The sequence below is a fragment of the Oreochromis aureus genome, linkage group 15, assembly GCF_013358895.1.
Source record: "Oreochromis aureus strain Israel breed Guangdong linkage group 15, ZZ_aureus, whole genome shotgun sequence".
Taxonomy (NCBI): domain Eukaryota; kingdom Metazoa; phylum Chordata; class Actinopteri; order Cichliformes; family Cichlidae; genus Oreochromis; species Oreochromis aureus.
The window spans coordinates 32,144,023-32,166,775 of NC_052956.1; the positions used below are offsets into that span (position 1 = coordinate 32,144,023).

At 43.3% G+C, this 22,753-nt stretch overlaps 1 protein-coding gene across 1 annotated transcript in view; it reads left to right on the forward strand.

Annotated features, from left to right (window-relative positions):
* mdn1 (midasin AAA ATPase 1) overlaps window positions 1–22,753 on the forward strand; it is a 53,669-nt gene that overhangs the window by 27,646 nt on the left and 3,270 nt on the right. The window contains exons 49-99 of the mRNA XM_039599171.1: window positions 19–242; window positions 425–538; window positions 786–915; window positions 1,051–1,157; window positions 1,247–1,380; window positions 1,501–1,667; window positions 1,781–1,901; window positions 2,000–2,213; window positions 2,494–2,734; window positions 2,832–2,955; window positions 3,183–3,347; window positions 3,438–3,652; window positions 3,734–4,121; window positions 4,443–4,555; window positions 5,000–5,672; window positions 5,812–5,973; window positions 6,187–6,472; window positions 6,554–6,792; window positions 6,975–7,070; window positions 8,100–8,194; window positions 8,320–8,444; window positions 8,751–8,903; window positions 9,091–9,200; window positions 9,302–9,375; window positions 9,920–10,103; window positions 10,189–10,336; window positions 11,828–11,974; window positions 12,086–12,212; window positions 12,656–12,761; window positions 12,908–13,023; window positions 13,233–13,637; window positions 13,725–13,951; window positions 14,036–14,173; window positions 14,702–14,892; window positions 15,081–15,242; window positions 15,323–15,457; window positions 15,543–15,678; window positions 15,805–15,974; window positions 16,121–16,252; window positions 16,432–16,579; window positions 16,784–17,079; window positions 17,166–17,321; window positions 19,670–19,771; window positions 19,855–20,053; window positions 20,160–20,330; window positions 20,431–20,588; window positions 20,895–20,990; window positions 21,416–21,531; window positions 21,661–21,835; window positions 22,051–22,124; window positions 22,281–22,395. Coding sequence (XP_039455105.1) covers window positions 19–242; window positions 425–538; window positions 786–915; window positions 1,051–1,157; window positions 1,247–1,380; window positions 1,501–1,667; window positions 1,781–1,901; window positions 2,000–2,213; window positions 2,494–2,734; window positions 2,832–2,955; window positions 3,183–3,347; window positions 3,438–3,652; window positions 3,734–4,121; window positions 4,443–4,555; window positions 5,000–5,672; window positions 5,812–5,973; window positions 6,187–6,472; window positions 6,554–6,792; window positions 6,975–7,070; window positions 8,100–8,194; window positions 8,320–8,444; window positions 8,751–8,903; window positions 9,091–9,200; window positions 9,302–9,375; window positions 9,920–10,103; window positions 10,189–10,336; window positions 11,828–11,974; window positions 12,086–12,212; window positions 12,656–12,761; window positions 12,908–13,023; window positions 13,233–13,637; window positions 13,725–13,951; window positions 14,036–14,173; window positions 14,702–14,892; window positions 15,081–15,242; window positions 15,323–15,457; window positions 15,543–15,678; window positions 15,805–15,974; window positions 16,121–16,252; window positions 16,432–16,579; window positions 16,784–17,079; window positions 17,166–17,321; window positions 19,670–19,771; window positions 19,855–20,053; window positions 20,160–20,330; window positions 20,431–20,588; window positions 20,895–20,990; window positions 21,416–21,531; window positions 21,661–21,835; window positions 22,051–22,124; window positions 22,281–22,395 — 8,800 coding nt within the window. The remainder of the gene's footprint in view (window positions 1–18; window positions 243–424; window positions 539–785; window positions 916–1,050; window positions 1,158–1,246; window positions 1,381–1,500; window positions 1,668–1,780; window positions 1,902–1,999; window positions 2,214–2,493; window positions 2,735–2,831; window positions 2,956–3,182; window positions 3,348–3,437; window positions 3,653–3,733; window positions 4,122–4,442; window positions 4,556–4,999; window positions 5,673–5,811; window positions 5,974–6,186; window positions 6,473–6,553; window positions 6,793–6,974; window positions 7,071–8,099; window positions 8,195–8,319; window positions 8,445–8,750; window positions 8,904–9,090; window positions 9,201–9,301; window positions 9,376–9,919; window positions 10,104–10,188; window positions 10,337–11,827; window positions 11,975–12,085; window positions 12,213–12,655; window positions 12,762–12,907; window positions 13,024–13,232; window positions 13,638–13,724; window positions 13,952–14,035; window positions 14,174–14,701; window positions 14,893–15,080; window positions 15,243–15,322; window positions 15,458–15,542; window positions 15,679–15,804; window positions 15,975–16,120; window positions 16,253–16,431; window positions 16,580–16,783; window positions 17,080–17,165; window positions 17,322–19,669; window positions 19,772–19,854; window positions 20,054–20,159; window positions 20,331–20,430; window positions 20,589–20,894; window positions 20,991–21,415; window positions 21,532–21,660; window positions 21,836–22,050; window positions 22,125–22,280; window positions 22,396–22,753) is intronic.

The window sequence follows — 22,753 nt, forward strand, 5'->3', positions numbered from 1 at the left end:
TAAGTTTTATTTCTGCAGGAGCCAGCCTCTGAGTCTGAGTGACCTACAGAGGGTATTGCAGAACAGCGGTGTCCATGAAGGCCTGGTGTTCTCAGGAGCAGTGGGGAATCTGGAGGATGGAAATGCTCTGAGGCTGATCCCCACAGCAGTGAGACTGCTCACAGAGAGAGCCTCTCATGGAGACTGGATCATGCGCAGCAGCTGGCTGTCACATTTGGGAAAGAGCCACAAATATGCTCCTGGTTTGTTACAGTGCAAACAAACTACACTACACACAACAACCCAAACATTTAGACTACAGCAAAGGTGCTTTATTCTTCCAAACAAGTTAATGTCAAAAGTCTAATTAAATTGTTTTGCAAATCGATGGCAGGGCTATTCAGTACTTCAGATCCCCTGATAACGTGACGGTTTACTCTTGCAGATGCCGCGCTGGTCCAGGTGGAAGCAGGAAACAGGGCTTTAAAGGCTGTGTTTGGTAGCAAGCTTGCTGCTAAGGGGAAGTCACTAGCAGAATTACTCCAGCCCCACAGCACAGGTAAACAGTTTTCTTGTTCTTCGGTGAAAGAAAAGTAAAATCTATTCGCACACTAGAATATTGAAGTCTTAATAAAAGGAAACATGGTTTTTCTTTTTGTGTGTGTGTGTGTTTTTTTTTTTTTTTTTTTTTTTTAATTTACTGCGTGTTTCTGCTACTAGATGACTTTAGGAAAACTTCAAGAAAACTGAATCTATCTATTGGTAAATGAAAAACGATAACATCTAAACAAATGTTGTGTTGCCAGATGAATACAGGATTTTGGTGGATATGCGGTGGAATAAGCAATACTTGGACATTTTAGCCAACAAGTGCAACTTTGAGGATGAAGAAAGATACACGGAGTTCCTAGAGGCACTAAATGCAGTTGCCAACAGGTGGGACTAATTGTTATCTAGCCTTTCCACTCTTGAAATAATAAGGAGCCATTCTCTTAATTCCGAGTCTTATATAAAGTTATGTAGGTCTGCTGTGTTAACAAATGGACTGCTAATGAGCGGGTTGTGTGTTAGGATCGTTCTGATGATGGACAGAGAAGAGAGGTCTGTTGTATGCACTTGTGCTGTCAACCTGTCTGGTCCGAATTCTGTACTGCAAATAGCCACGGCCTTCAGTAAAGGTATGCACTTTGGTTTGCACTTTGGTTTTTATATTAGAATGTAATTTAGTGCTTCTAAAAGTTAACAAATACCCAAATCCTCCTCACAGGGACTGTGGATATTGGTCACCTGCCACACCCTGTACTGATGCACCTGCAAACCTTCTTTGAGTTGTGGGGCTCCTTCATCCTGCAGGCTGTCCAGACCGGACAACCTTACATCTCAGACCACATTATGTTTGAGGTTAGAACGCCATCTGATTCTTTACATTTACTCTTTTGTCTTTCTTCTTTTTGTTTAAATACAGCCTTAAAATTTGACAAGAATGGTCTCCAACTGCAACACTTGTCATTGTGCGTTTAGATTCTGCAGCTGCTACAGTGGCTCGATCGATTCTGGGATGTGTGCAGCACACTGACGCCCGACGCTCAGGGCATCTCTTTGCTGTCTCTGCACTGGCAGTGGGTCCAGAAACACCTCATCCTCCGACTGCCACAGCTTCTCCTGGGAGATGCTGATGCCACGTTTGAGTAAATCCTTTTCTTGCAAATACTTGTATCATTTATACAAATAATTTGTATTTGTATATGTATTTTTATTTAGTCTGAAGTACTTTCTTCTGAAATTGCTGTTCTAAAAATAGAGGTCACCAGGAGCTGCAGGCCACCTCAACAGCCATCCAGACTGTTCTGTCCACCCCAGTGTCTGTAGCTACAGCTCTGAAAGGCATTCAGAAAACCCTGGGGAAAACTCTTCCTTTTAAGGTCTGGATATAATTCATCAGCTTGGTCTAATAATAAAGTAATAAAAGCCAGTTTAAGTACCATCTGTCACTCACTCTTTTATCTATCTATCTTTTCAGCTGGAGTCTGTAGCTAAGTGTGCATCTCAGCTCAGGCTCCTGAGTAAAGCCCTGGATGTGAGTGATCTAAAACTGGACAACAACATGATTCATTCGAAGCAAGAGCTGGTTCGACTTCAGGGTGCTGGACTCGGGCTGGACATCAAAGAAAGTCTCCTAGAAGCCTGGGGCCTCGTTCTCTTAGCAAACAACCAACTGGACCCTCAGAAGTCAGGTGAGCTTGAGCTGCAGAAAAGCTTTTGCCATAAAATGTGATGGTTGGATCACCTGTGCTGAAACAGGAAAGTTTAGTTGCCATCTCGGAGTTGATCTTGGACTTTATTTTTAGAGTCAGATTTTGTTGAACATGTTTCCTGGAGTCTAGAGAGTTGCTTCCTGATTCTTACCTAACTACAATATAAATCTTTTGGAAATACCGTTTGGTATTAAAACATTCAGGAGCATGAATATGAAACATTACATGATGGCATGCTTCCCATATGTCTTCCCATAAGGGGTGATGGAGAGGTTGGTGTCGAGTGTGGAGCAGCAGGAGTGTTGCATGACCTCCAGAGGGCTCTTGGAAGTCTGTTCCATGTCGGAGCACGACGAGTCCGTAGATGGAGTCCCTTTGTCCGTAGAGGAGCTGCAGCAGCTCAGCCGCAGGGCCCAGCTCTGGCCCCTGATGGAGGAACTGGCCGTCCTAAATCAGCTACGACTTAGCACAGACCTGCTGCATCTAGCTCTTTCTCCTAGGTAAGGCTCATCTTTGTCGTATAATCAAAAATGGAAAAACACCTGTTCTGGATGTTGTTGATGGACTGTATACTGAACTCTTCATGTTGACCTGCAGTGACCAGGAGGCCGAGGACTGCTTACGTCGCGATCTCTCCAGACATCTTCGTTACTGCCTCCAGTCCACCCCGATGAATGTCAGACAGCTGCAGCCACTGTGGTTCCTGCTCAGTAGTGACCGGGTCAGTTGTTATTGTTTGACCACATATAAAATGTTGATATTCAGCTAAAAGAGTTTGTTACACCACAACTGTTTAACTTACTTAATGTTTCAACCAGATATAACAATCACTGAGAACAGTTTTACTCACATTTCTCACATGGGACATTTTATGTCCAGAAGTTAGCCTTTCAAACGAAAATGCTATTTTAAAGCTGAAATATGTGAAATATGAGTGTTATCTTCCAGCCAGCTGAGGAGCTGCCGTTTGTATGGTGTGAGCTTCTGTCGGAGGCTCTATCCTCCCTGTGGACCTGCAGCATAACCTCAAACCCAGAACACTGGCTTAAATGGGACCCTCTAAATCCTGAGACCCAGACGGATCCAAAGCAGCACCAAGGAACAGATAACATGGTAACAGCTATTAATATCTCCAAACTCACTGATCCACAAACACTGGTGGTTTTCTGCTTGTTTAATACATTTATGCAATATGGTTTCCAGGGTCCAGCTCTGCTGAGCAAAGCAGTGCGGTCCCATTGCGTACTGGAAGTGCTCAGCTGTAGTAAGACGGGTGGTTCACGGGAGCCTTCAGGAGAGGCTTTCCTCTCCCTCTCCAATGTCAGACTTGGGGATTGGAAAGGGAGGATTCAGCAGCTGCAGGATCTTTCTGCTGTGCTCTGGGACAACATGAGCATCCGTGCACTGGCTGATTTCAGGTATAATGGAACATTAAATGTCCTTAACCAGCAATTTTTATTTTGGGCTTTGCTGATGACGGTTGCATTATCTCTTCTCAGGGGTACCGACTTTAGGCTCCAAGGTGCAGTCCTGCGTCGGCAACTTCAAAGCATGGCTGATGTGCTGCCTCCCACCTTGCAGGAAGGCTACATGGAGAGCTGTGAGAGCCTGGTGGAAGACCCTGACCCTCTCATTGCTGCCCAGGAGATTCAGACAGTCTTTAGAGACTTCCTGCCTCCTAAACTACTCCCTGATGGCCTGGTGGAAGCGTGCCTTACCTGCTTGCAGCAATATGTCCAGAGCAAAGTCCAAGGCTCCAATTCACTGGCTCGCTCTGGAGTATTCTGGGTCAACATGGGCTTGCTGCAGATCAAAGTGTGGACACCACAGACCATCTTTGATCCAGCTGTAAAGAGAGCCTACAAACTCAACTATGCTCAGCAGGAGGTCTGTAGTACTCTCCTGACAAAGGCATAAAATGTTTGTAACTGAGTTAGTATAAATACACGCAACCATTGCCTTTGTGTGAATTTTAAGTAATTTTCTTTAAAAAGGTAACCTTTTCTTTTCAGACTGCTTTAGAAGAAAACATGAGGTCTTCTGGTTTGAACAATAAACTCCAAGTTCACTAAAAGATCATGTTCAAACATGTTATTTTCTGATGTTTTTTTTGTTTTTTTTGTTTTTTTTTTTTAAGAGGATGGAATGTGGTGGATGAAGAGTACTTACTACAATAAAACACTCAAAAGTACTCTTTGTCTGTTACAGTTGGCTCTGCTTCAGGAAGAATGGAAAGGGCGGAGCCTGTGGTCTCAGCTGATGACTGGAGCAGAACTGGAGGAGAGCAGCACAACCGATGGCTTCCAGCATCCTCGAATCAGGTAAGAGTCGGATGCTGATCTCTCAGCATGTCACGGTTGCATCAAAGTCACAGGGAAAATCAGAACTACTCCCATTTCTCTCTGAAAATTTTACTGTGGGAATGGAGTTGATATAATTTGTACATGTGCATTAATTTGATTCTGTTTTTTTATTCTAGCGGCAGTGACGCATTTAGAAATACTAGTAATTCTGTGGGGTTCTCAAAACTTTAAGTTGTAGTTGTATGTTGGTCGCTACCTTTTAATAAGCAAATTTAAGGACTCTTGAGCTGAAATGTTTACTGTGCATTTGGATGAAACGACAACCAGCCACTGTTAAGAAGATTAACTTTTAAAAGCAAACAAAGGCTGTCATTTTGAAAGAGTCATTAATACCATCTAAAAGGTCTTTGAGAAGCAGTGCAACGAGCGTAAGGTTATACTGCCTGATTTTTGCTTTGCTAGGTATCTATGGATCCGCATGCAGCAGGTGAAGGAGCAGATAGCTGAGCTTTCCAGGAAGCAGGCTTGTCGTCCTCATGAGCCCCAGTATGGTCAGTTGTACCAGGAGCTCCAGCACTACCTGTGCAGCATTGGTCAGACATCAGCCATACAGGACCTGCTGTCCCAACTGCTCAATACCCTGGAGAGCTCCTCCTCTTCAAAATCCAAGTCAGCAGTCCAGGCCCTCCTGAAGGAGGAGGCTGTTTGGCAGAACTCCCAGAAACGTTTCTGCCAGAGGTTGCTGGAGGACTATCCCCTTTATCCTGATGTTGTTGGGCCAGTGAGGACGGGTATCCTTCAGCTCCGGTACGGTATGAGGCTGGTAGCCTCCCAGGTGGCTGCGTTGCTAACTCCTGTACCTGGTTTGCCAAGGCTGGTGTCTTGCCTTCTGGCTTTCCCATTCCTGTCCCCAAGCCTGCCGTCGTACCTGGTCCGGGCAGACTTTCTGTGTTCCAGGATTTGTATGGACACTCTGCGCAGCCTGGTGAAACTTCTGCCCCAGCAGGACACTGCATGTGTGATCCCTCAGTCCTGCACTCTGCTACTCAGTGCTCTGCTTTATGTCCAGTGTCACACCTTGTCAACGGGAGAGTTCAGCCACGAGGCACGCAGCATCTTCAGACACATCTGTCAGGTCAGGATTTTAAGATGTTATCAGTGGGAGAGATGTCATCCTAATGACTTTAAATAAATATAAATAGTTTTCTGTTCCAAACTGTTAAATCCTGCAAAATCTGCTCTTCCTGTGCTCCTTCTATTGTCATTCTTTACAGGCTTTGGTGAATGAGTGGGATGAGCGAGAGAGGCGAAGGAAAGAGCATGAAGAAATGGAGGCCAGTCTTTACCGCAGCCGTAGCCGACTGCACGGCTCAGGACTGACTGAGGATGAACAGGAGGAGCGAGACTTCAGACGACAGTTTCCTCAGTTCAACAAGGTACCGCAGTACAGCTGTTGTATACCAAATAATGATCCATCCATTCTCTGATTATTCGATCCTAATGTTAACCATCATATCTCATATTGGATCATATGGTGACGATCTAGTACAATCATTTTTATATTTAAGGCCAAATGAAATAAAATCTGTTTGTATGTGGAAAGCATGAATATCCACTTGAAGCTCAATTTCTGTCGATATTGAATCCAGGACTTTGCAGACATCGTGTCTGAGCCAAGTTTAGAAGGAGCAGCTGACACAAGTCTAGAAGGGCTCGAAGACAAAACCCACGAAGACTCTTTTGAGATGAAGGCGCTCTCTCCCGCTACCCTGAATACAGTGATCCAGATTCATCAGCGCCTGTGTCTGGGATATGCTCAGTCGCTTTGGTACAAGAGCACAGCACCAGCCAATCACAGTAAAGAACACATCAAAGCCCTGCTTTCGTCTTATCAGATTGCTTCTCCAGTGATGTCACACTTCTATCACCTCATTGGTTAGTAACTTTGCCTGTATGCATCCTTTTCTTGTAACAAAGTTCCAGTGTACTTGTATAAACCTCTGTTTTCCCCTTCAGACTCTGACCTGGACCAGCAGCTGACAGGCAGTGAACTGCTGCTCTCTACCATCCTCCAGAACACTGTGCAGGGCTCTGGTGGCGCCGAGGGTCTGACCATCACCCCTGACGGACCCTATGACTTCTACCAGCACCCTAACATGAGCGAGGCCTCTCTCTGTCTCCCTGTGTTGGAACAGTTGAGTGTGGCAGTGAAGCAGAGACTAGAGGACTGGCCTGGACACCCTGCCCTCGTACAGGTAAGTTTGCCATAAGTGGTTTCGATGCAGCATTTTTGCATAATTGTGATTCAAATAAATACGCATTCATTAATTCACCTTTCACAGGGACGGTGTAAGGAATCCCAACAGTTACACTTTGTTCTGTTGTTTCTGACATATATTTCTATGTGTGTGTGTGTGTGTGTGTGTGGTGTTTTCAGCTGAATGTGGTGATGGAGAGAATCAAGGCTTTCAATCTGGCCAGCCCGGTGGCTAAGTTCCTGAACGGTCTAGAGATCCTGCTCAGCAAAGCACAGGTGACTTCTGTCAGGAAGAGATCTCCTGAATCACACACCCTCAGTAGCAAGAAGTGTTGATTTTCTGTAAAAGAAATGAGTGACAGTGTGCCTCATGCACAAATCTCTGCGTAAACTCATGCATGAGTCTGTTACTGAGTCTGTTTGTCCAAATATGTTTGTGCATCACATTTCATGATTATTAAAAGATGAGACTTTGACGGGTTATTGTCGTCACCTGGCTGGGTGGGCAGGCAGTGTGGACAATAACTCGAGAATGAGGCAACATAGGAGTTTGAAATTGATACCATAGGTGTGTCTACAAAAATTCTTGGATGAGTTCAAATCTCAGTGACCTAAAAATCTTGTGAACAAGGCGACACAGTATTTTGAAGTTGATGCCATAGGTGTGTGTGTATATATAGGAGGCTGAGGGGTAGCGCTGGCAGCCACCAGTATTTTTGCAGTGAGTTTCTTATTATAGCTGCTCTTTGTCACCCACCTTTTTTTTTATTATTATTATTTTTCTTATGGTCTGATGACTTTTCATTTTTACCCCTCAACTGTAAAAAGCATTACATTTTTTTTCACCTGAGTCACAGTGAGTGAAATCATATGCAAACCTATTTTAGCATGAGTCTTTTTTTTCTTTTTTCTTTTCTTTTTTTTTTTTTTTTAACTATAATCATTCATGGGGAAACACAAGAAAGCTCTGCGTTTTTTTTTTTTTTTTTTTCCTCTGTTTCTTCAGTCAGACCTTCTCCTGCTTTTTTGCTTTAGCAGTGTGGAAATGTAGAAAGAGTCCTCACTTCTTTCTCCATTTCATCAGAAGATAAAGGTTTTTATGTGAAAAATAAAATACTGGTCTGTCGGCACATTTCATTTGTAACTGTACACAGTTACTCCTTTTTTAAACGTATAGCAATAATTTTGCTACGTACTTTAGTAAACGAGGCCCATCAATAGCACACACTGGGTCATCCAAATGAGCTTATTGTACAGGGCTCATCTATTTCTGTTTTCTTTGATTTTCCTTGCTCCCCTCATTAGGACTGGGAGAATAACGCCAGCCGTTCAGTGTCTCTGCGGAAGGAACTGGAACCCGTCACACAGCTCATTATTCAGTGGCGCAAGCTGGAGCTCAAGTAAGACAAAGATGAATAAATCCAGTCACTTGTTACTTTGGATATCGACCAATCACTAACTAGCTCATAACCACTGTGTTTTAGCTGTGATAAGGAGCCTTTTAAATCTTGTTTTTGTGTTGTAGTTGTTGGTCGCGCAGTCTTGACAATGCAATGAAGCGTCACACGGAGAAGTCCACCAAACACTGGTTCTCTGTCTACCAGCTGTTGGAGCGATACCTAGAGGAACAGAGGACGGAGTCTTGTACAGGTACGAGCCAACAAATCTGTGTGTGCTGATTCAGTGTGGTGGTCTTATTTTAATTAATTAAAAATTAATAAAATAAAATAAATCTTCTGGGGGGGTGAATATCAGATTAAAGGTGTAAATTTTATCAGCTGAAGGGAAGCGAGGGTCTATCTCTGCTTCTCAGTGTCTGTATTTCGGTGAGATGCAAACTGCAGAAAATGCTGTTGCATTTAACCCTAAAACTTTCAAATTTAAAGCACAAGGAAATAAAGGATACCAAGAGATATTTATTTTTGTCTTCCTTTTTCCTTGTTCCTTCCTCTCCAGCTGAAGAGGTAGAACAGCTTTCCCTGTCTTCAGTGTCCTCCACCCTTCAGGCCTTTCTGGAGGGCTCCACCCTTGGGGAGTTCCACACTCGTCTGAACATGCTGCTCACGTTCCACTGCCACCTCCTGCTGGTCCCCCCGCAGCCCGGGCAAGGTCAGCCATCACTGCTGTTTCCTGTACACTACATATTCAGACCTGCTTACTGGACCAGCACTGAAACAGTCTTTTGCTGAAATTGTGAAATCACAAATTTCACATCACCGTGGAGTTTGTTTTTATCTCAGGTGTCATTTAACACATACTTCAGTTTATTCTCACACAGAACTGCTTGCTTTTACAGAGCCTTTGTCCAGTCTTCTCTGGAACCTGTACAAATACTACAATCAGTTTTCTCAAGGCATTCAAACCAAAATCACTCAACACAGGCAGACCATTGAGAAGGACCTCAAGGTATATCCTTATAAATCCTAGCAAACCCTTATTCAAACCTGTCTCTGAACATCACTGCAAAGTCTTCTATCATTGTCTTACATATGAATTTGTATTCTTAGGACTTTGTCAAGATCTGCAAATGGAATGATGTCAATTTTTGGTCCATCAAACAGTCAGTGGAGAAAACCCATCGGTATGTGACCTGCGTTTGTTTTACAGTTAGCTTCCAGGTTCAGGTGTCTAATTTCAGTTTCATTTTTACTGTTTAAATAATAGCTTCGTTTTTTGTTTTTTTTAAATATATATAGTAAGAAGATATATAGTAATAAGTGAAGATTTGTTATAGAAGGCAAATTCCAAGAAGTTGGAAGGTTCAGTATTCCAGTAGACACAACAATGTGAATTGATTCGTGTGGACATCCTAAATCAGTATGAACCAGTGTCACCTCATCTGGCTGTTAAGCAGTGTTATCTAGATTAATAAAACTAAACACATTTGATACATATTTTTTATTACAATTTACTAAGTTTTTTTTAAAGTGCAAAGTGCAAATGTTAGTGTTTTTTTTATTTTTTTTTTATTTGGTTGACTAAAATGTTTGTTGCACCAGATTTTACTTTTAGTTTTAGTTGACCATAGTGATCTTGACCTGTAGCAAGTCAAGATAGTTGAGCCTCGGCCAAGTATAACAATATATAAATGACTCTTTTAATGGTAATCGCCTTGTGATTTTCAGCACGCTCTTCAAGTTTATCAAGCAGTTTGAAGAGGCTTTGAACGGTCCCAGTATTCCTGCTCTGGTGGAGCATGGAAGCGGCGCGAGCTTGGACAGTGTGGACGCTAACCCACAGGAAATGCCCATCCACCGAGTTCACCAGTTGCTAAAGAGCACCCTGCCTTTAAAGAGCAGGATTCTGCAGGTACAGATCTCACAGAACACACAATATCTTTAATTTTCTCTTTTGACATTTTTTTTAATCACTGAACTTTGTTTTTGTATTTTAGACTGATGGAGAAGAAGAAGAAGAGTTCAAAGCTTCTTCTCTACAAAGATCTCTGCCTGTACTGTCCAGGAAGATGAAGAAGATGTGCATCCAGCTGCTGAAGAAAAACCCTGTCCCTGAGCTGGCTGAAGACTTGGACTGCTTCACTGGTGAGAAAGCTACTGTTGGACAGTTAAAATCACGGTTGAAATAATTCAGTGATGTTGTTGGACTCGACACTGTCCTGTGACTGTCCTGACATTGGAGTATAGATTACTGAAGTCTACTACTGCAGACTACAACTGCAGTCATGTAAGGACTCTATGAAGTCCTATGAAAAACTACAAAAAGTACATCTAACAGTTGAACAAATTGTAGAAACACCTTAAGCAGCAAGAACCTTGATGAGTAGCCGTTTTCAGCGTGACTACTATTCTCTCAAAATGTTGTGGAGGAATTTTGGCGCAGTTCATTAAGGTTTGTGGGTTTATTTATGCACAGCTCTCTTAAGGATTAAAGTCTGGATTTTTAACTAAACCATTGCAACCTTCAATCATTATTCTGTAGATTGGTGCTGTACTTGGACTCACTGTTATGTTGCATGGCTCAGATACGTTTGGTTTTCACCAAACATGGTTTGGCAACTTTGCAGAGATGAGCCATGCTTACATGTTATTTCTTACAAACAACTTATACGATTCCCTTCTTGATTTTTTATTTTTTATTTTTTATTGTTTGCTTGTTTTGTTTTTGGGGGGGGTTTGTAGGCACTTTTATACTCTAATAGTGTCTTCAGTTCAGTGTCTTGCCTTGTCTGGCATGACGACTGGAGCAACCGCAAACCTTCCGATTAGTACATTAGCTCTGCTTTCTGAGTTACAGCCACCACATTGACCTCGGGATCTTAGGATGTTGTTTTCTGGAAAAAATATGACATTGCGTTAACATACACCTGAATATTCTTGTAAATACCTGAGCTCTTCACATGTTACATATTTTTGTTATGTTACAGCCTTATTCCAAAACGGATTAAATTCATTATTCACCTCAAAAATTCTGTACACAATACCCCATAATGACAAAGTGGGAAAAAATTAGCTTGAAATTAGTGAGGATGAAAGATCAGAAGTACATCAGGAAGATGGTCACAACTGATCATGTTCTTAGTGAATACCTCAGGCAGCAGAAGAGGAGGAGCAGTTAGGAACCATCATGGAAGGTCAGGCTTCTGCACCGCATGCACCACCATTAGAATAGAAAGGCTAGAATGAACTTTGCTAAAAAAACAAAAAAACATCTAAAAAAGCTACCACAGTTCTGGAAAAACATTGATTGGACAGATGAAACTAAGATCAACCTCTACCAGAATGATGGCAAGAAAAATGTATGGAGAAGGCATGGAGCAGCTCATGATCCAAAGCACACCACATCATCTGTAAGACACGGCAGAGACAGTGTGATGGTTTGGACGTGTATGGCTGCCAGTGACACTGGAACACCGGTGTTTATTGATGATGTGACAGAAGAAGCCCAACAAATGCTGAGGCGTTCAGACATACTGTCTGCCCAAATCCAGCTAAATGACTGTGTGAGAACTTTTATTTATATAAAATTAAAAAAAAATCTACTTATATTTTTTTTTTTTTTTTTTTTTCTTTCAGGCGAGGTCATCAGCAACTTGCGGGACCTGCAGGGCCTCACAATAAACACATCAGCAGATAAAGACAAGCAGAAAGCTGAGATAAAGCACATCCTACAGCAGAAACAGAGAGCATTGTCTGACCTGTTCAAGATGCTCACAGAAATCGGTCGGTTCCCCACACTGACTTACATTTTCAATTAACTTGTATACTTTTTTAAAATTGTATTTTATTTTTTTTTTAATAATAATTTTTTTTTCTGTATGATTGGTTTTTAAGGTCTGTCGTACCGCAAAGGCCTAATATGGAACAGGACAGCAAAGGCAGAGAAGGCTCTGTACATGCAGCCGCTGGAGATGACCACCGCTCTCTCAGCTGTCAAGACTCAGGAGAATGCAGAGAGCATGTAATTAGAACTTATTCACAGAGGCCTTGTTCTGAATCAGTGTCTCGTGCGCTGCATGGGGGTTCTGTCTTTCTGTCGTGCAACAGTGCTTTTATTTTGAAGTTATTAAAACAAACACAGAAGTAAGCCACATTGAAATGTCTCAAGGCTCTTATATGGGCCTTGAGACATTTCAATATTTCAGTAGTTACATGAACATTAAACTAATTACACTCCAACACTCAAGAACAGATGTAATCGTGAAGTGTATGGATGGATTCTATCAAACAAGCAACACAGGTAACTAGCTATTGCTTTACAGTACAGGTGGCCAGTGACTTAAACATACTGCACAAGGAAGAGATTTAAAGAGCTTGAAAGGCCAACTACAGCGTCGCCTGTAATTGTGTGGACATGCTCTGGGTTTGCAGTGAGACACTGTTTTCTCTTCATTCTTATTGTAGGTTGTTTGCTGAGTTGCTGACAGCATGGGATGGGTGTCAGAAGTACTTCTACCAGTCTTGGGCCAGGAACACTGCCCTGCAGACTGCTTTGCAGCACGCTGCCAAGGTGCGACATGCACACTAGTGTTCCACACTACAACAACTTACACTTGTACCAATGAACTAGATGAAAATCAAGCATCACAATGAGGAACTTAAAGTTTAGCATGTGTTATCTTCATTGTGATGCATGTGTGTCAATGTTTGCTGTAGGAGCTGGGTCTGGGGAATGTAGAGCGATGCAGAGGTTTCTCCTCTCACCTCTTCAAGCTGCTCCTCAAACAGAGGCGACGACTGGCCAAACTCACTGAACAATGGGTCCATCTCAGGTCAGTACGCTAGTATGACATTATATGTCAAAGTGTAGGTTTGCTTTTAGAAGTAAAGGCTGCTGTGGCACAGGTGCATCACAGCCTATTCAGTCAGAACATCATTACTGTTTATTTTTAGATTTATGTATTATATCAATCTAAAAAAAAAAGAGATGTTGCCATGGAAACTTTGCAGCATCTAACCTAATTGTCATCACTTCAAACAGGAGGCTTACTGACAGTGTCCAGGGCATCAAGGCCCACCTACAAAGCCAGAGTGAGGAGCAAGGCTGCACCCTCCCACCCCAAGTCTCTCTCCAGGACTGGGTGAAGAGGGGCCAAGCGCTCACAGCCCAGTGTAATACCCTTTTGCAGCAGCTGGCCTGGTTGCTGCACTGCTGCCCCGAAGACCTTCAGAAGGAAGAGGTGAGCAGCTGCAAGCAGCACACCCTGAGGTGTCCATCCCCACTGGCAGCGCAGCGACAACCCCCTGGCTGCGTAATGAGGAGGGGGGACGCTGCATGGTGCCAACTACATCAGCGTGTCACTACAATGCTGGAGCAGACGCAGAGCCTGAAGGTGGAGCTGGACTGTGCGGCACAGCAAATCTCTGATGGTGTTCTTCACACATGGTAAAATGTTATTGTCTGACGTTTTTCAAGTCTAACATTACAGCAACAAATACGAAACAGTTGCAACAGCACTGCTGTTTCCCACAGGAACTACTTTACTGAATGCTGTTCGGTCTTCAACCGTCTGGGAGCTATAGGGGCTCAGATGCCCATTGTGGAGCAGGTCTTCACCTCAGATGTGTGTGTCGGCACTCCAGACAGCCAACCAACTGTAATCCAGAGTCTCCAATATGTGAGAGGACAGGTGGAGGCCACCGTCACAGAGTTCACCACGTGGAGGATCCACGTGCTCTCCCTGGGACACGATGACACAGGTCAAAGCACTGAGCAGCTACACAAATAACGAACAGTGTTTCAGATAGGTCAGCAGTTCATGTTTTATTTTATTTCCCTTACAGATCACCTGCACACCTTCTCTACGGAGTTCTCTGCTGAGCTTGAGGCAAACATCAGCACATTGTTGTGTTCTGTCCAGACACTCGTGAAGAAAAGGGAGAGAGTGCAACAAAGGGAGCAGCATGGAGACACCAAGAGAGGTCAGAAGATTGCGTTCAAACCAGCAGTGGTAACCTAGGACCTGTTAAAATGTTGGATCGCTAGTCAGAAAGCATTATATTAGTTTAATGTTTGACCCTAGAAGTAATGGGGTGCCTAACTGGATACTTACTGTAGATGTCATTATCTTGGCCTCATGTGATATAATAGTTGAGCAATGTGAGAATGAATACAAGTTTGTTTGTATTTGTTTTTAAATGTATTTTTTAGTGGACACTTGCTTGGAATAATATAAACATGTTTATGCACATTTTTCAATATTAGAGCCCCGACTTGTGTTCAAGAGAATGAGGTGGAGATGAGGGAGGAGAGAGCAGTGGTGGATGGGGCAGAGGAAGAAGCGGATTTAGTTTTTTATTCTAACTGTTTTTAATTTATCCTGAGAATAAAATCCTTAGTAGGTCTTACAACCATGCCATTGGCATATGGCTGTTTCCAGCCAGTTCAAGTGTATATACAGTGTTCATAATGCAATGATGGTTACCTTTTGTGTTTATGTATTATCTCAGAGGGTGCCAAAGAGGACAAGGAGGAGCCTCTGGAGGACCTGCTAAAGCCTGGTCACCTGACTCGCCTGCTGGAGGAGGAACTGGAGGCTGAGGTGGAGGCTCTGCGTGTGGGAGATGTTAGTTCTGGGCTGGAGAGGCTTCTGTCCCACCTGAAGACACACAGGGACTCCTCTCAGCCACCACACTTCCAGGTACCAAGAACATCTGGAGCTGTTCAGAGATATGCTTTCAAAGTATAAATTCATTATAGATTAAATGAATTAAATATTAACCTGTGAATGGAAGTTTGAGTGCACTCAAATCTGTTTACGTGCAATGAAAGAGCTTTTTTATCTTCAGAATCTCTTCACGGCGTTAACACATTTCTGCTGACTTTTAGGAGGTAAACAGGGCGTGCAGGATGCTGGTTCGTCTGGAGCCTCTACTAGGAATTTACTCTGACCTTGTATGCTACTACCTGGCTGTGTCACTGGGAGCACATAGAAGCACAGGCAAACTTCTGTCTGTACTGGCCAGCATCTTCACTGAGCTCGCTCAGAAGGTACTGACATGGTCCTATTTAAGAAATAATAATGCCGTCAGTGTAATTTTAACTAAGCAGTTGATGTGGTGTCCCCTCAGGGTTTCTGCCTGCCTCAGGAGCTTATGGCTGGAGATGGAGAAGGAGCAGAACAGTTTCACGATTATGAAGGTGGTGGTATAGGAGAGGGGAAGGGCACGAAAGATGTCAGCGACAAGATCGAGAATGAAGATCAGGTGATGAAAATACTGGCATCTAAGTAGTGTGAGCTGTATGACTGTTTACTTTGACTCAAGTCTTCCTGCCCTTTGCTTCCTTCAGCTGGAGGACACCTTCAAGGACGGGGAAGAAAAGACTGAACAGCACGAGAAAGAGGACATTAAGTCAGAAGACAACGCTGTTGAGATGTCAGAGGACTTTGATGGCCAGATGTGCGACGCTGATGAGAAAGAACCAGGTCAGTTAAGCTGAAAAGCAGAGGTATCACAAGCTGGTTCTATGTTGTGTGTGTGTTTCATGAATTAAGAGATAATTAGTAAGCCCTGATCGAATTTTTCTTTGCATTTCTTTGCTTGATTTGAAGGTGACGACGAGGAATCAGATAAAGAAGATGATGAAGAACTGGACAAAAAAATGGGTGACCTGGGTGAAGGCCAGACAGATACACTGGATGAAAAAATGTGGGGAGATGATGAGGAGGAGGAGGAGGAAGGGAGTGACAAGGAGGAGGAGTCTGGTCAGGGAATGGATCAGGTATCTCCACAACATTAACACAATTTAAAAAGTACATACGAGAGAGCAGTTTGCATCTGATCTTAAACCATCATTTATATAAAGCAGCCACCAGAAAGTTTTCTCTGTGTAACATCATTCACCATGAAAACTGGATTTTTTTTCAGGGTGAGTCTGAGTTGGTTGCCAAAGATGACAACCTGGATGCAGCAGACCCCAAAAAAGATACCAAGAACCAGAACAAAGACCAACAGATAGACGAAGAGGAGAAAGACATGATCAATGAACAAGGAGATGAGGTTTTTCTTCTCACCTAACTCCCATGATTTCCACTTTAATACATGTCAAAAGTAAAATCAGTAGTAGCTAACAAACAGTCGTTAGAGCTTTGAACTTCAAAGGTCGGTGTGAGCGAAGAACAGGATTTGCATGGATGGACAAGTGTGTCATGCTCTGTGGTCTCTGTTATTTGTCCCAGAGAGAGTTTGATGAAAATGAAGTAGACCCCTACCACGGTCAACAAGACAAGAGACCTGAACCTGAGGCGATGGATCTGCCTGAGGAACTCGATCTGGACCAGGGTGACAAGGAAGGAGATGATGATGATGATGGAGATGAGGGTGAAGGTGAAACCTGCTGCTTAAATTATAGCTTTAATAACACAGTAGCGAAACACGCATGCATTATTATCAGTGATGTCTTATGTGATACTCAATCTGGCTTTAGACTGGGTCATTGTAACCAAGTAAGTGTATTTGTAAAGAGCTTTTCACAGACATAAAAGCCACAAATTGCTGAAAATGAATGATTCAATTTTTTTCCTTTTTCAGAGGAAAATCCATTTAATATCGATGACAGAGGGATGGAAGCAGATCAGGATGAGGAGGATGGTGAGAAAGATGGAGGAGAAAACGAGCAAGGAGCAGAGGAGCTGGGCAAGGACCAAAATGGAGAAGAAAACGATGGGGAGCCTGAAACTGCAGAGGAGAAGGAGGGAGGAGAGGAAGCAGAAAAGGATGATTCGGCTGATAAAGATGAAGAAGAGAAGGACGAAGAAAGGGAGCGGGAGTCTGGAAGAGACGAGGACACTAAGGCTTCATCAAATGAAAAAGGGCATGAACCAAAGGTGTGCATGTTCACAAATAAGTGCACTGATGCATGGCGTGAGCAACGGTATTGACTGATGTGACTTTTTTTTTAATGCGTATATAGGAGGAGGAAGAAGGTGGCGGTGAAGATGAGGAGCTGCCCGAGTGCGCTGAGAGGAAATGGCACGACACCGACGGTCAGACAGGAGAGGACAACATTCAGAGCGACACTGCTGTGGAGCTGGCAGGAGAAGCCTCGGAGAGAGACGAGGCCAAAGAGGTAACATTCAAATCTATACTGTGCTCCAGATACTTCGTACATTGTGTGGGCTCGAAGTGACTCTGATTGATTTTGAAGTGATTCACCACCACAGCGGAGTCTCCTGTGATCGGGAGCATATTTGATGGTCGCGTATGTGACTGAATATTGTTAAGGTTCAAATATTGAGGAGGAATCCAAAATAACCACAGATCCGGGCGGGTGCAATTAGACGACATTTTAATGAACACATGTGTGAGTCCAACCGCCCAATCAGTGTTGAACTACTTTACAATAGTCAGACAAAGGCTTTATAGGGTTGGGGGTGATACTGCTCCCCCCCCTCTCAGACACAATACAGCATATGTCAATCCAAAACCACAAATGTTCTGTCAACCCTTGACACAGTTTAAAAGAACATTGTCTTCGGCTCGAGCCCCAGGTGCTTCCTGTCACCATCCTGCCCAGGCTTATCTTCTGGAACATCAGGTCCACGTTCTGCACAAACTGTCACTCATGCACAACTTTGCAGTCACAAGCAAAACATAATTAAACTCTTACCTATATAAATGAGTCTACCTAATATGTGTGTGTGTGTGTGTGTGGGTATGTCGGTCTGTGCGTGCACAGAGTTTGCATATGCTCTCTGCACCTTAGTTGACCTCAACTTAGGCAACCAGGCTAAAGCCATCCTGTGTGTAATGATCTTAACTTCTATATAAAATGTATAAAACAAATGTTCCAATCTAATACAACTACTTAAAGCTTAATCAAAGATATTAATGCATAATAAAACACCCTGCTCTTGGCTTACACTCAGACTCTGTTTTCAGTTTCACTTTTGCAGAAGCATGCCTTGCAGAAGTGTTTCCTGTCTCATTTTGGCACAGAGTTACTCTACGTGGGGGCCTTTTCTTTCACCATGCAGTCTGCATATAAACCTTAAAGATTATAAATTCAACTCAACAGTTTAAAGTGGTTCTTGCTGGACCTGTAATAAAGACTAATATAATACCAATATATTTGAACATCTGAATGCATCTGAATGCAACATCACTCTTAATAATGAAATGGTAATGATGATTATAGAAATAGCAGCAAATAATAGCAGCATAACATTCCAGCACTCCCGACAATATCCTGATGCTGCTGTTCCTTAGCAGCGTCATAAAGAACATTCACAAACATTCACTGAACAGATAGTTGGAAACTCGTATGCTACGCTCTGGTAAGCCCGATACATTTGCCGTGTGGAGGATAAATGGCTAGGTGGAATTCTGATTCTCAAAGGTCGATTACAATAGCCTATGTGAGTTGAGTGACAGAGCGCTTTGTGTGTGACATTTCTGAATGTGTACTTTTTTCCTTCAACACACAAAGAATACAGAATAGGACAGAGTGTGACGATCTGTCTTTCTTCAGAATGAGAAAGTAGGAGGAGTGAAAGCACTGGTGACACTCCTCCTCTTTCTGATTGGTTGTTTGTGTGACAGAGAAGCTGTTACACAAACAAGTTGTCCACCCTTGAAGGGCCTTCTTGTGTGTCACAGTGCAGCTTGAGAACCACACACAGATGCTGACGTATTGTATTTTATAATACGTTCTGTGTGGAGCACAAGTTTTTCTTTTGTTACCCCAAAACACATCAGTGTCTGGGGATTCTTGGTAGTATTTGGAGAGTCTCGCCTCTCTGATCTAGAGGAGAGGGGGACTGATAGAGGTCTGATGAGCTGGGAACCTCAGGAGCCTCTGAACCATGAGGTAGGAGAGAGAGCTGACACGGAGTACTGGAGGCATGCTAGGCTGAACACTTCTTTTTTCTTTCCCTGGGATGTGACGGCTCGTTCTTTGCAACAGTCACTGCAAAGGCCTTGGGTTTTCTACCTCAACTTGCCTGGCAGACTGTGGACCTGGTCCTTGTCTTGTCTGTATTTTGGTCTCACACACACTGCCTGACCTCACAGCAGCTGCTGCCGCTGCAAAGCCCGCTCCTGGCACCTGGTGGGGTTGTGGGTAAGAGCATTTTGAAAGCTTCTCCCTCTCCATGGCTGGGCCGAAGAGATCCAGATTTCTTTCTAGATATAGAATATAGATCCTAGATGTAAAGTTTTACTTGCACTTGTGGAAAACATGATTAACTGCTAATGGTTTCAGACATTGTCCTCAAGGTGTATAGACAAAAAAGTGTCACTGTTTTGTACAGCGATTTACAGTAGATGATGGCATCCCAAAAAAATTGCTTAGTTACTTTCACAGAGCGGTGAAGCCCTCCACACCAAACTTTAGCTGGGTTTGGTTTTTGTAGACATGTATAAAATATGTCTGCCATGATTCTTGTATTCTATATTTATGCTATTATGGTTTTACAGGAGCATGGCAGTGGAGCAGCTGACGCCAGCCAGTCTGAGGGCCACCAGTCAAAGCTGACAGCAACAATGGCTTCACACAGACAAACTCAGAGTCAGACTCAGGTGTGGAAAAATTCTCTGCCTCACCGCTGCTGTTCGGTGTCCCTTTATTCCTCTTAATTACTGTTTCCTGTTTCTCTTTCCAGAGCTTGAAGAGGAAACCTGGTCAAGCAGATAGCGAACGCTCTATAGGCGACTACAACAAGCCAGTCAACAAGCGTCTGCGCACAGTCGAAAGAAGCAAAGAGAGCCTCGAGAACAACAGGCAGAGCGACACCCAGCAGGTGTCAGACCTGTACGAGCACATTAAGCATGGAGACCCAAACTACGACACTCAGACATATGGTAGGTGATCACCTGGAAGCTGAGTCTGTGATGGTTTAGCTGGAGTTTAAACTAAGCTTTTCAAAGCAAGTACATAACTGTTGTTTGTTGGTGTGACTGCATCTAGATGTGGCCAGTGCAGAGCAGGAGAGCACAGCAGGGCCTCGGGGCCAGGATGAAGATGACAAAGAAGAGGATTTGTCCATGGAGACGGAGGACCAGGAGGTTGATCTCCAAGCGGCTGAGGTCCAGGAGCTGAAGCCTGAACAGCTGGACTCCTCCAAGGCCTCCCAGACAGGTGTCAAATTCTCTTCTTCTCCTGCTCGTTTTTTTCATTTCAACAATTTTTAAACTTCTCAGTTGTGAAGCATCTCCTGACTAATGTTGCTGTTGTGCAGGTCTAGACCCTGGAGAGATGGAGGTGCAGAGGCAGGGAGAGGAGCAGGAGGACGAGAGGTGGAAAGAAAAACAACAAGCCGAAGAAGAAGAGCGAGCAGGCAGAAGCACAGACTCTACAATTCATATTGTTCCTGAGCTGCTTCTGGACTCTGCGCAGGTAGACAGTACGCTCTGTCTAAGAAGTTGCTGTCAAGTGTTGTAGAAGTGAAGTCCCTAAACATATTTGAAATTATTGTTAATTATTGATTATTGTTACATATAACTGAGTAATGTGGACAAAGAGATGATTTACAGTGATGTAAATAAGTGTAGGCCACATTACAGTCGTGATTTTCATACACTGACCGCAAAAAAAGGGTTAATTACATTTAAAAAAGTGATAAAGCCTTCAGTTCCACATCAGTTCATATCAGTGTAATGTAACACACATGAAGATAAGTCTGTATGTGCGCTTATGTGCCAGGAGAAAGCACAGAAGAGAGACCCAGAAGAGACAAGGAGGGAGATGGAGCTGCAGCTGGAGGCCTGGCACAAACTGGCCCCAGGGACTCAGGAGGAGGTGAGGGTGACCCCAGAGACTCAACTAAACATGTTCAACTGTGGCTGTCACGTAGGAGAGTGTGACTTGCACTGCTCTTCTTCAGTTACTGCCTGTAACTGAAGAAGAGACTCGAGGAGTTTTGTCTTTTATACATTTTTGTGGCATTTGTTGAAGCATACTGCAGATTCAAATATGGTTAAATAAAGGAAATCTGAATAAAAATGCTGTCTTTGTGAACATAACGAGGATTATCGGCTCATGTGAAAGTTGGGAATATATTTGATGTATTTTCTAAAACACAAAGCTTCACTCAGGAGACGGCGGAATAGTTATGTGTCCCGTTTGTGTTTATATAAGAAAAAACAAAGCAGCTCAGAGTGACGGCTTAGAGAAAAACATGTGGCTCTTTTCTGTCAGTAACTGCAACTGTAAATGTGTTTCAGGAGGCTGCAGCGGCTTCCATGTGGCATCAGTACCAAACTCTGACCTCGGCTCTCTCTCAGCAGCTGTGCGAGCAGCTCCGTCTCATCTTGGAGCCCACACAGGCCGCCAAACTAAAGTCAGTAAAGCACACAGGAAATCTTGATTCTCTCTGCTGTGGTGAAACTGGCCCACTGTTAATGTGAGCTGATGCTGTGTGTGTGTGCATCATCTGTATCTTTGTGTCTTTATATGTGCTTGTCCTCAGGGGTGATTACCGAACAGGAAAGCGTCTGAACATGAGGAAGGTGATCCCTTATATCGCCAGTCAGTTCCGCAAAGACAAGATCTGGCTAAGGCGGACGAAGCCCAGCAAGAGAGAGTACCAGATCTGCCTGGCTGTGGACGACTCATCCAGCATGGTGGACAACCACTCTAAACAGGTTCGAGGCTCCAGTTACAATCAGATGGCTGGTGATAAATGCAAGAAACGATCAGTAATAGTAACGGTGTATTTAGTGCTTATTATTAACTGATGGTTTTTTTTGTTTTTTTAATGTGTCATTTCCCTATAATGCCCAACTTCCAATATCTCTAGTCTTAAGTTTGAATTAATTAAAAATTGCATGTGTGCTTGTGTGTCTACGTTCATGCACAGCTGGCATTTGAATCCCTGGCAGTGATTATCAATGCCCTCACTCTGCTGGAGGTGGGCCAGGTGTCTGTCTGTAGGTAAGAGCTTCATCTTTCTGTATGTTGTGATTTGTTTTTAATAGCTCTGTGACATGATCTAAAACAAAAAACCCAAACCAGTGTGAATATGGTTTTATGTACTGTACAGTTGTGATGTCATCATTAAAATAAATAAACTTTTGCTCTTGTATGCAGCTTTGGGGAGCAGGTGCAGCTGCTGCATCCCTTCCAGCATCAGTTTAATGACGAGTCTGGGGCTCGGATTCTCAGGCTCTGTCAGTTCCAGCAGAAGAAGACCAGAATAGCACAGGTGGGAATCCTCCTCCTCCTCCAGCTGTTATCTGAATCATTGCACAGAAGAACAAATAATGATACTTTAAAAATCTTGTTTATATGAGGAAAGTAAGACACAGTAATGCAATATGATAACAGAAAGCTTCAGAGAGCCACTTCATCTAACAATAAATAGAATGGTACAGATTTCAGGTCAGTTAAATTGTTTTATTTATACAGCACCAAATCACAACAACAGTCGCCTCAAGGCGCTTTATATTGTTAGGTAGACCCTACAATAATACATACAGAGAAAAACTTGACAATCGTATGACCCTCTATGAGCAAGCACTTTGGTGACAGTGGGAAGGAAAAACTCCCTTTTAACAGGAAGA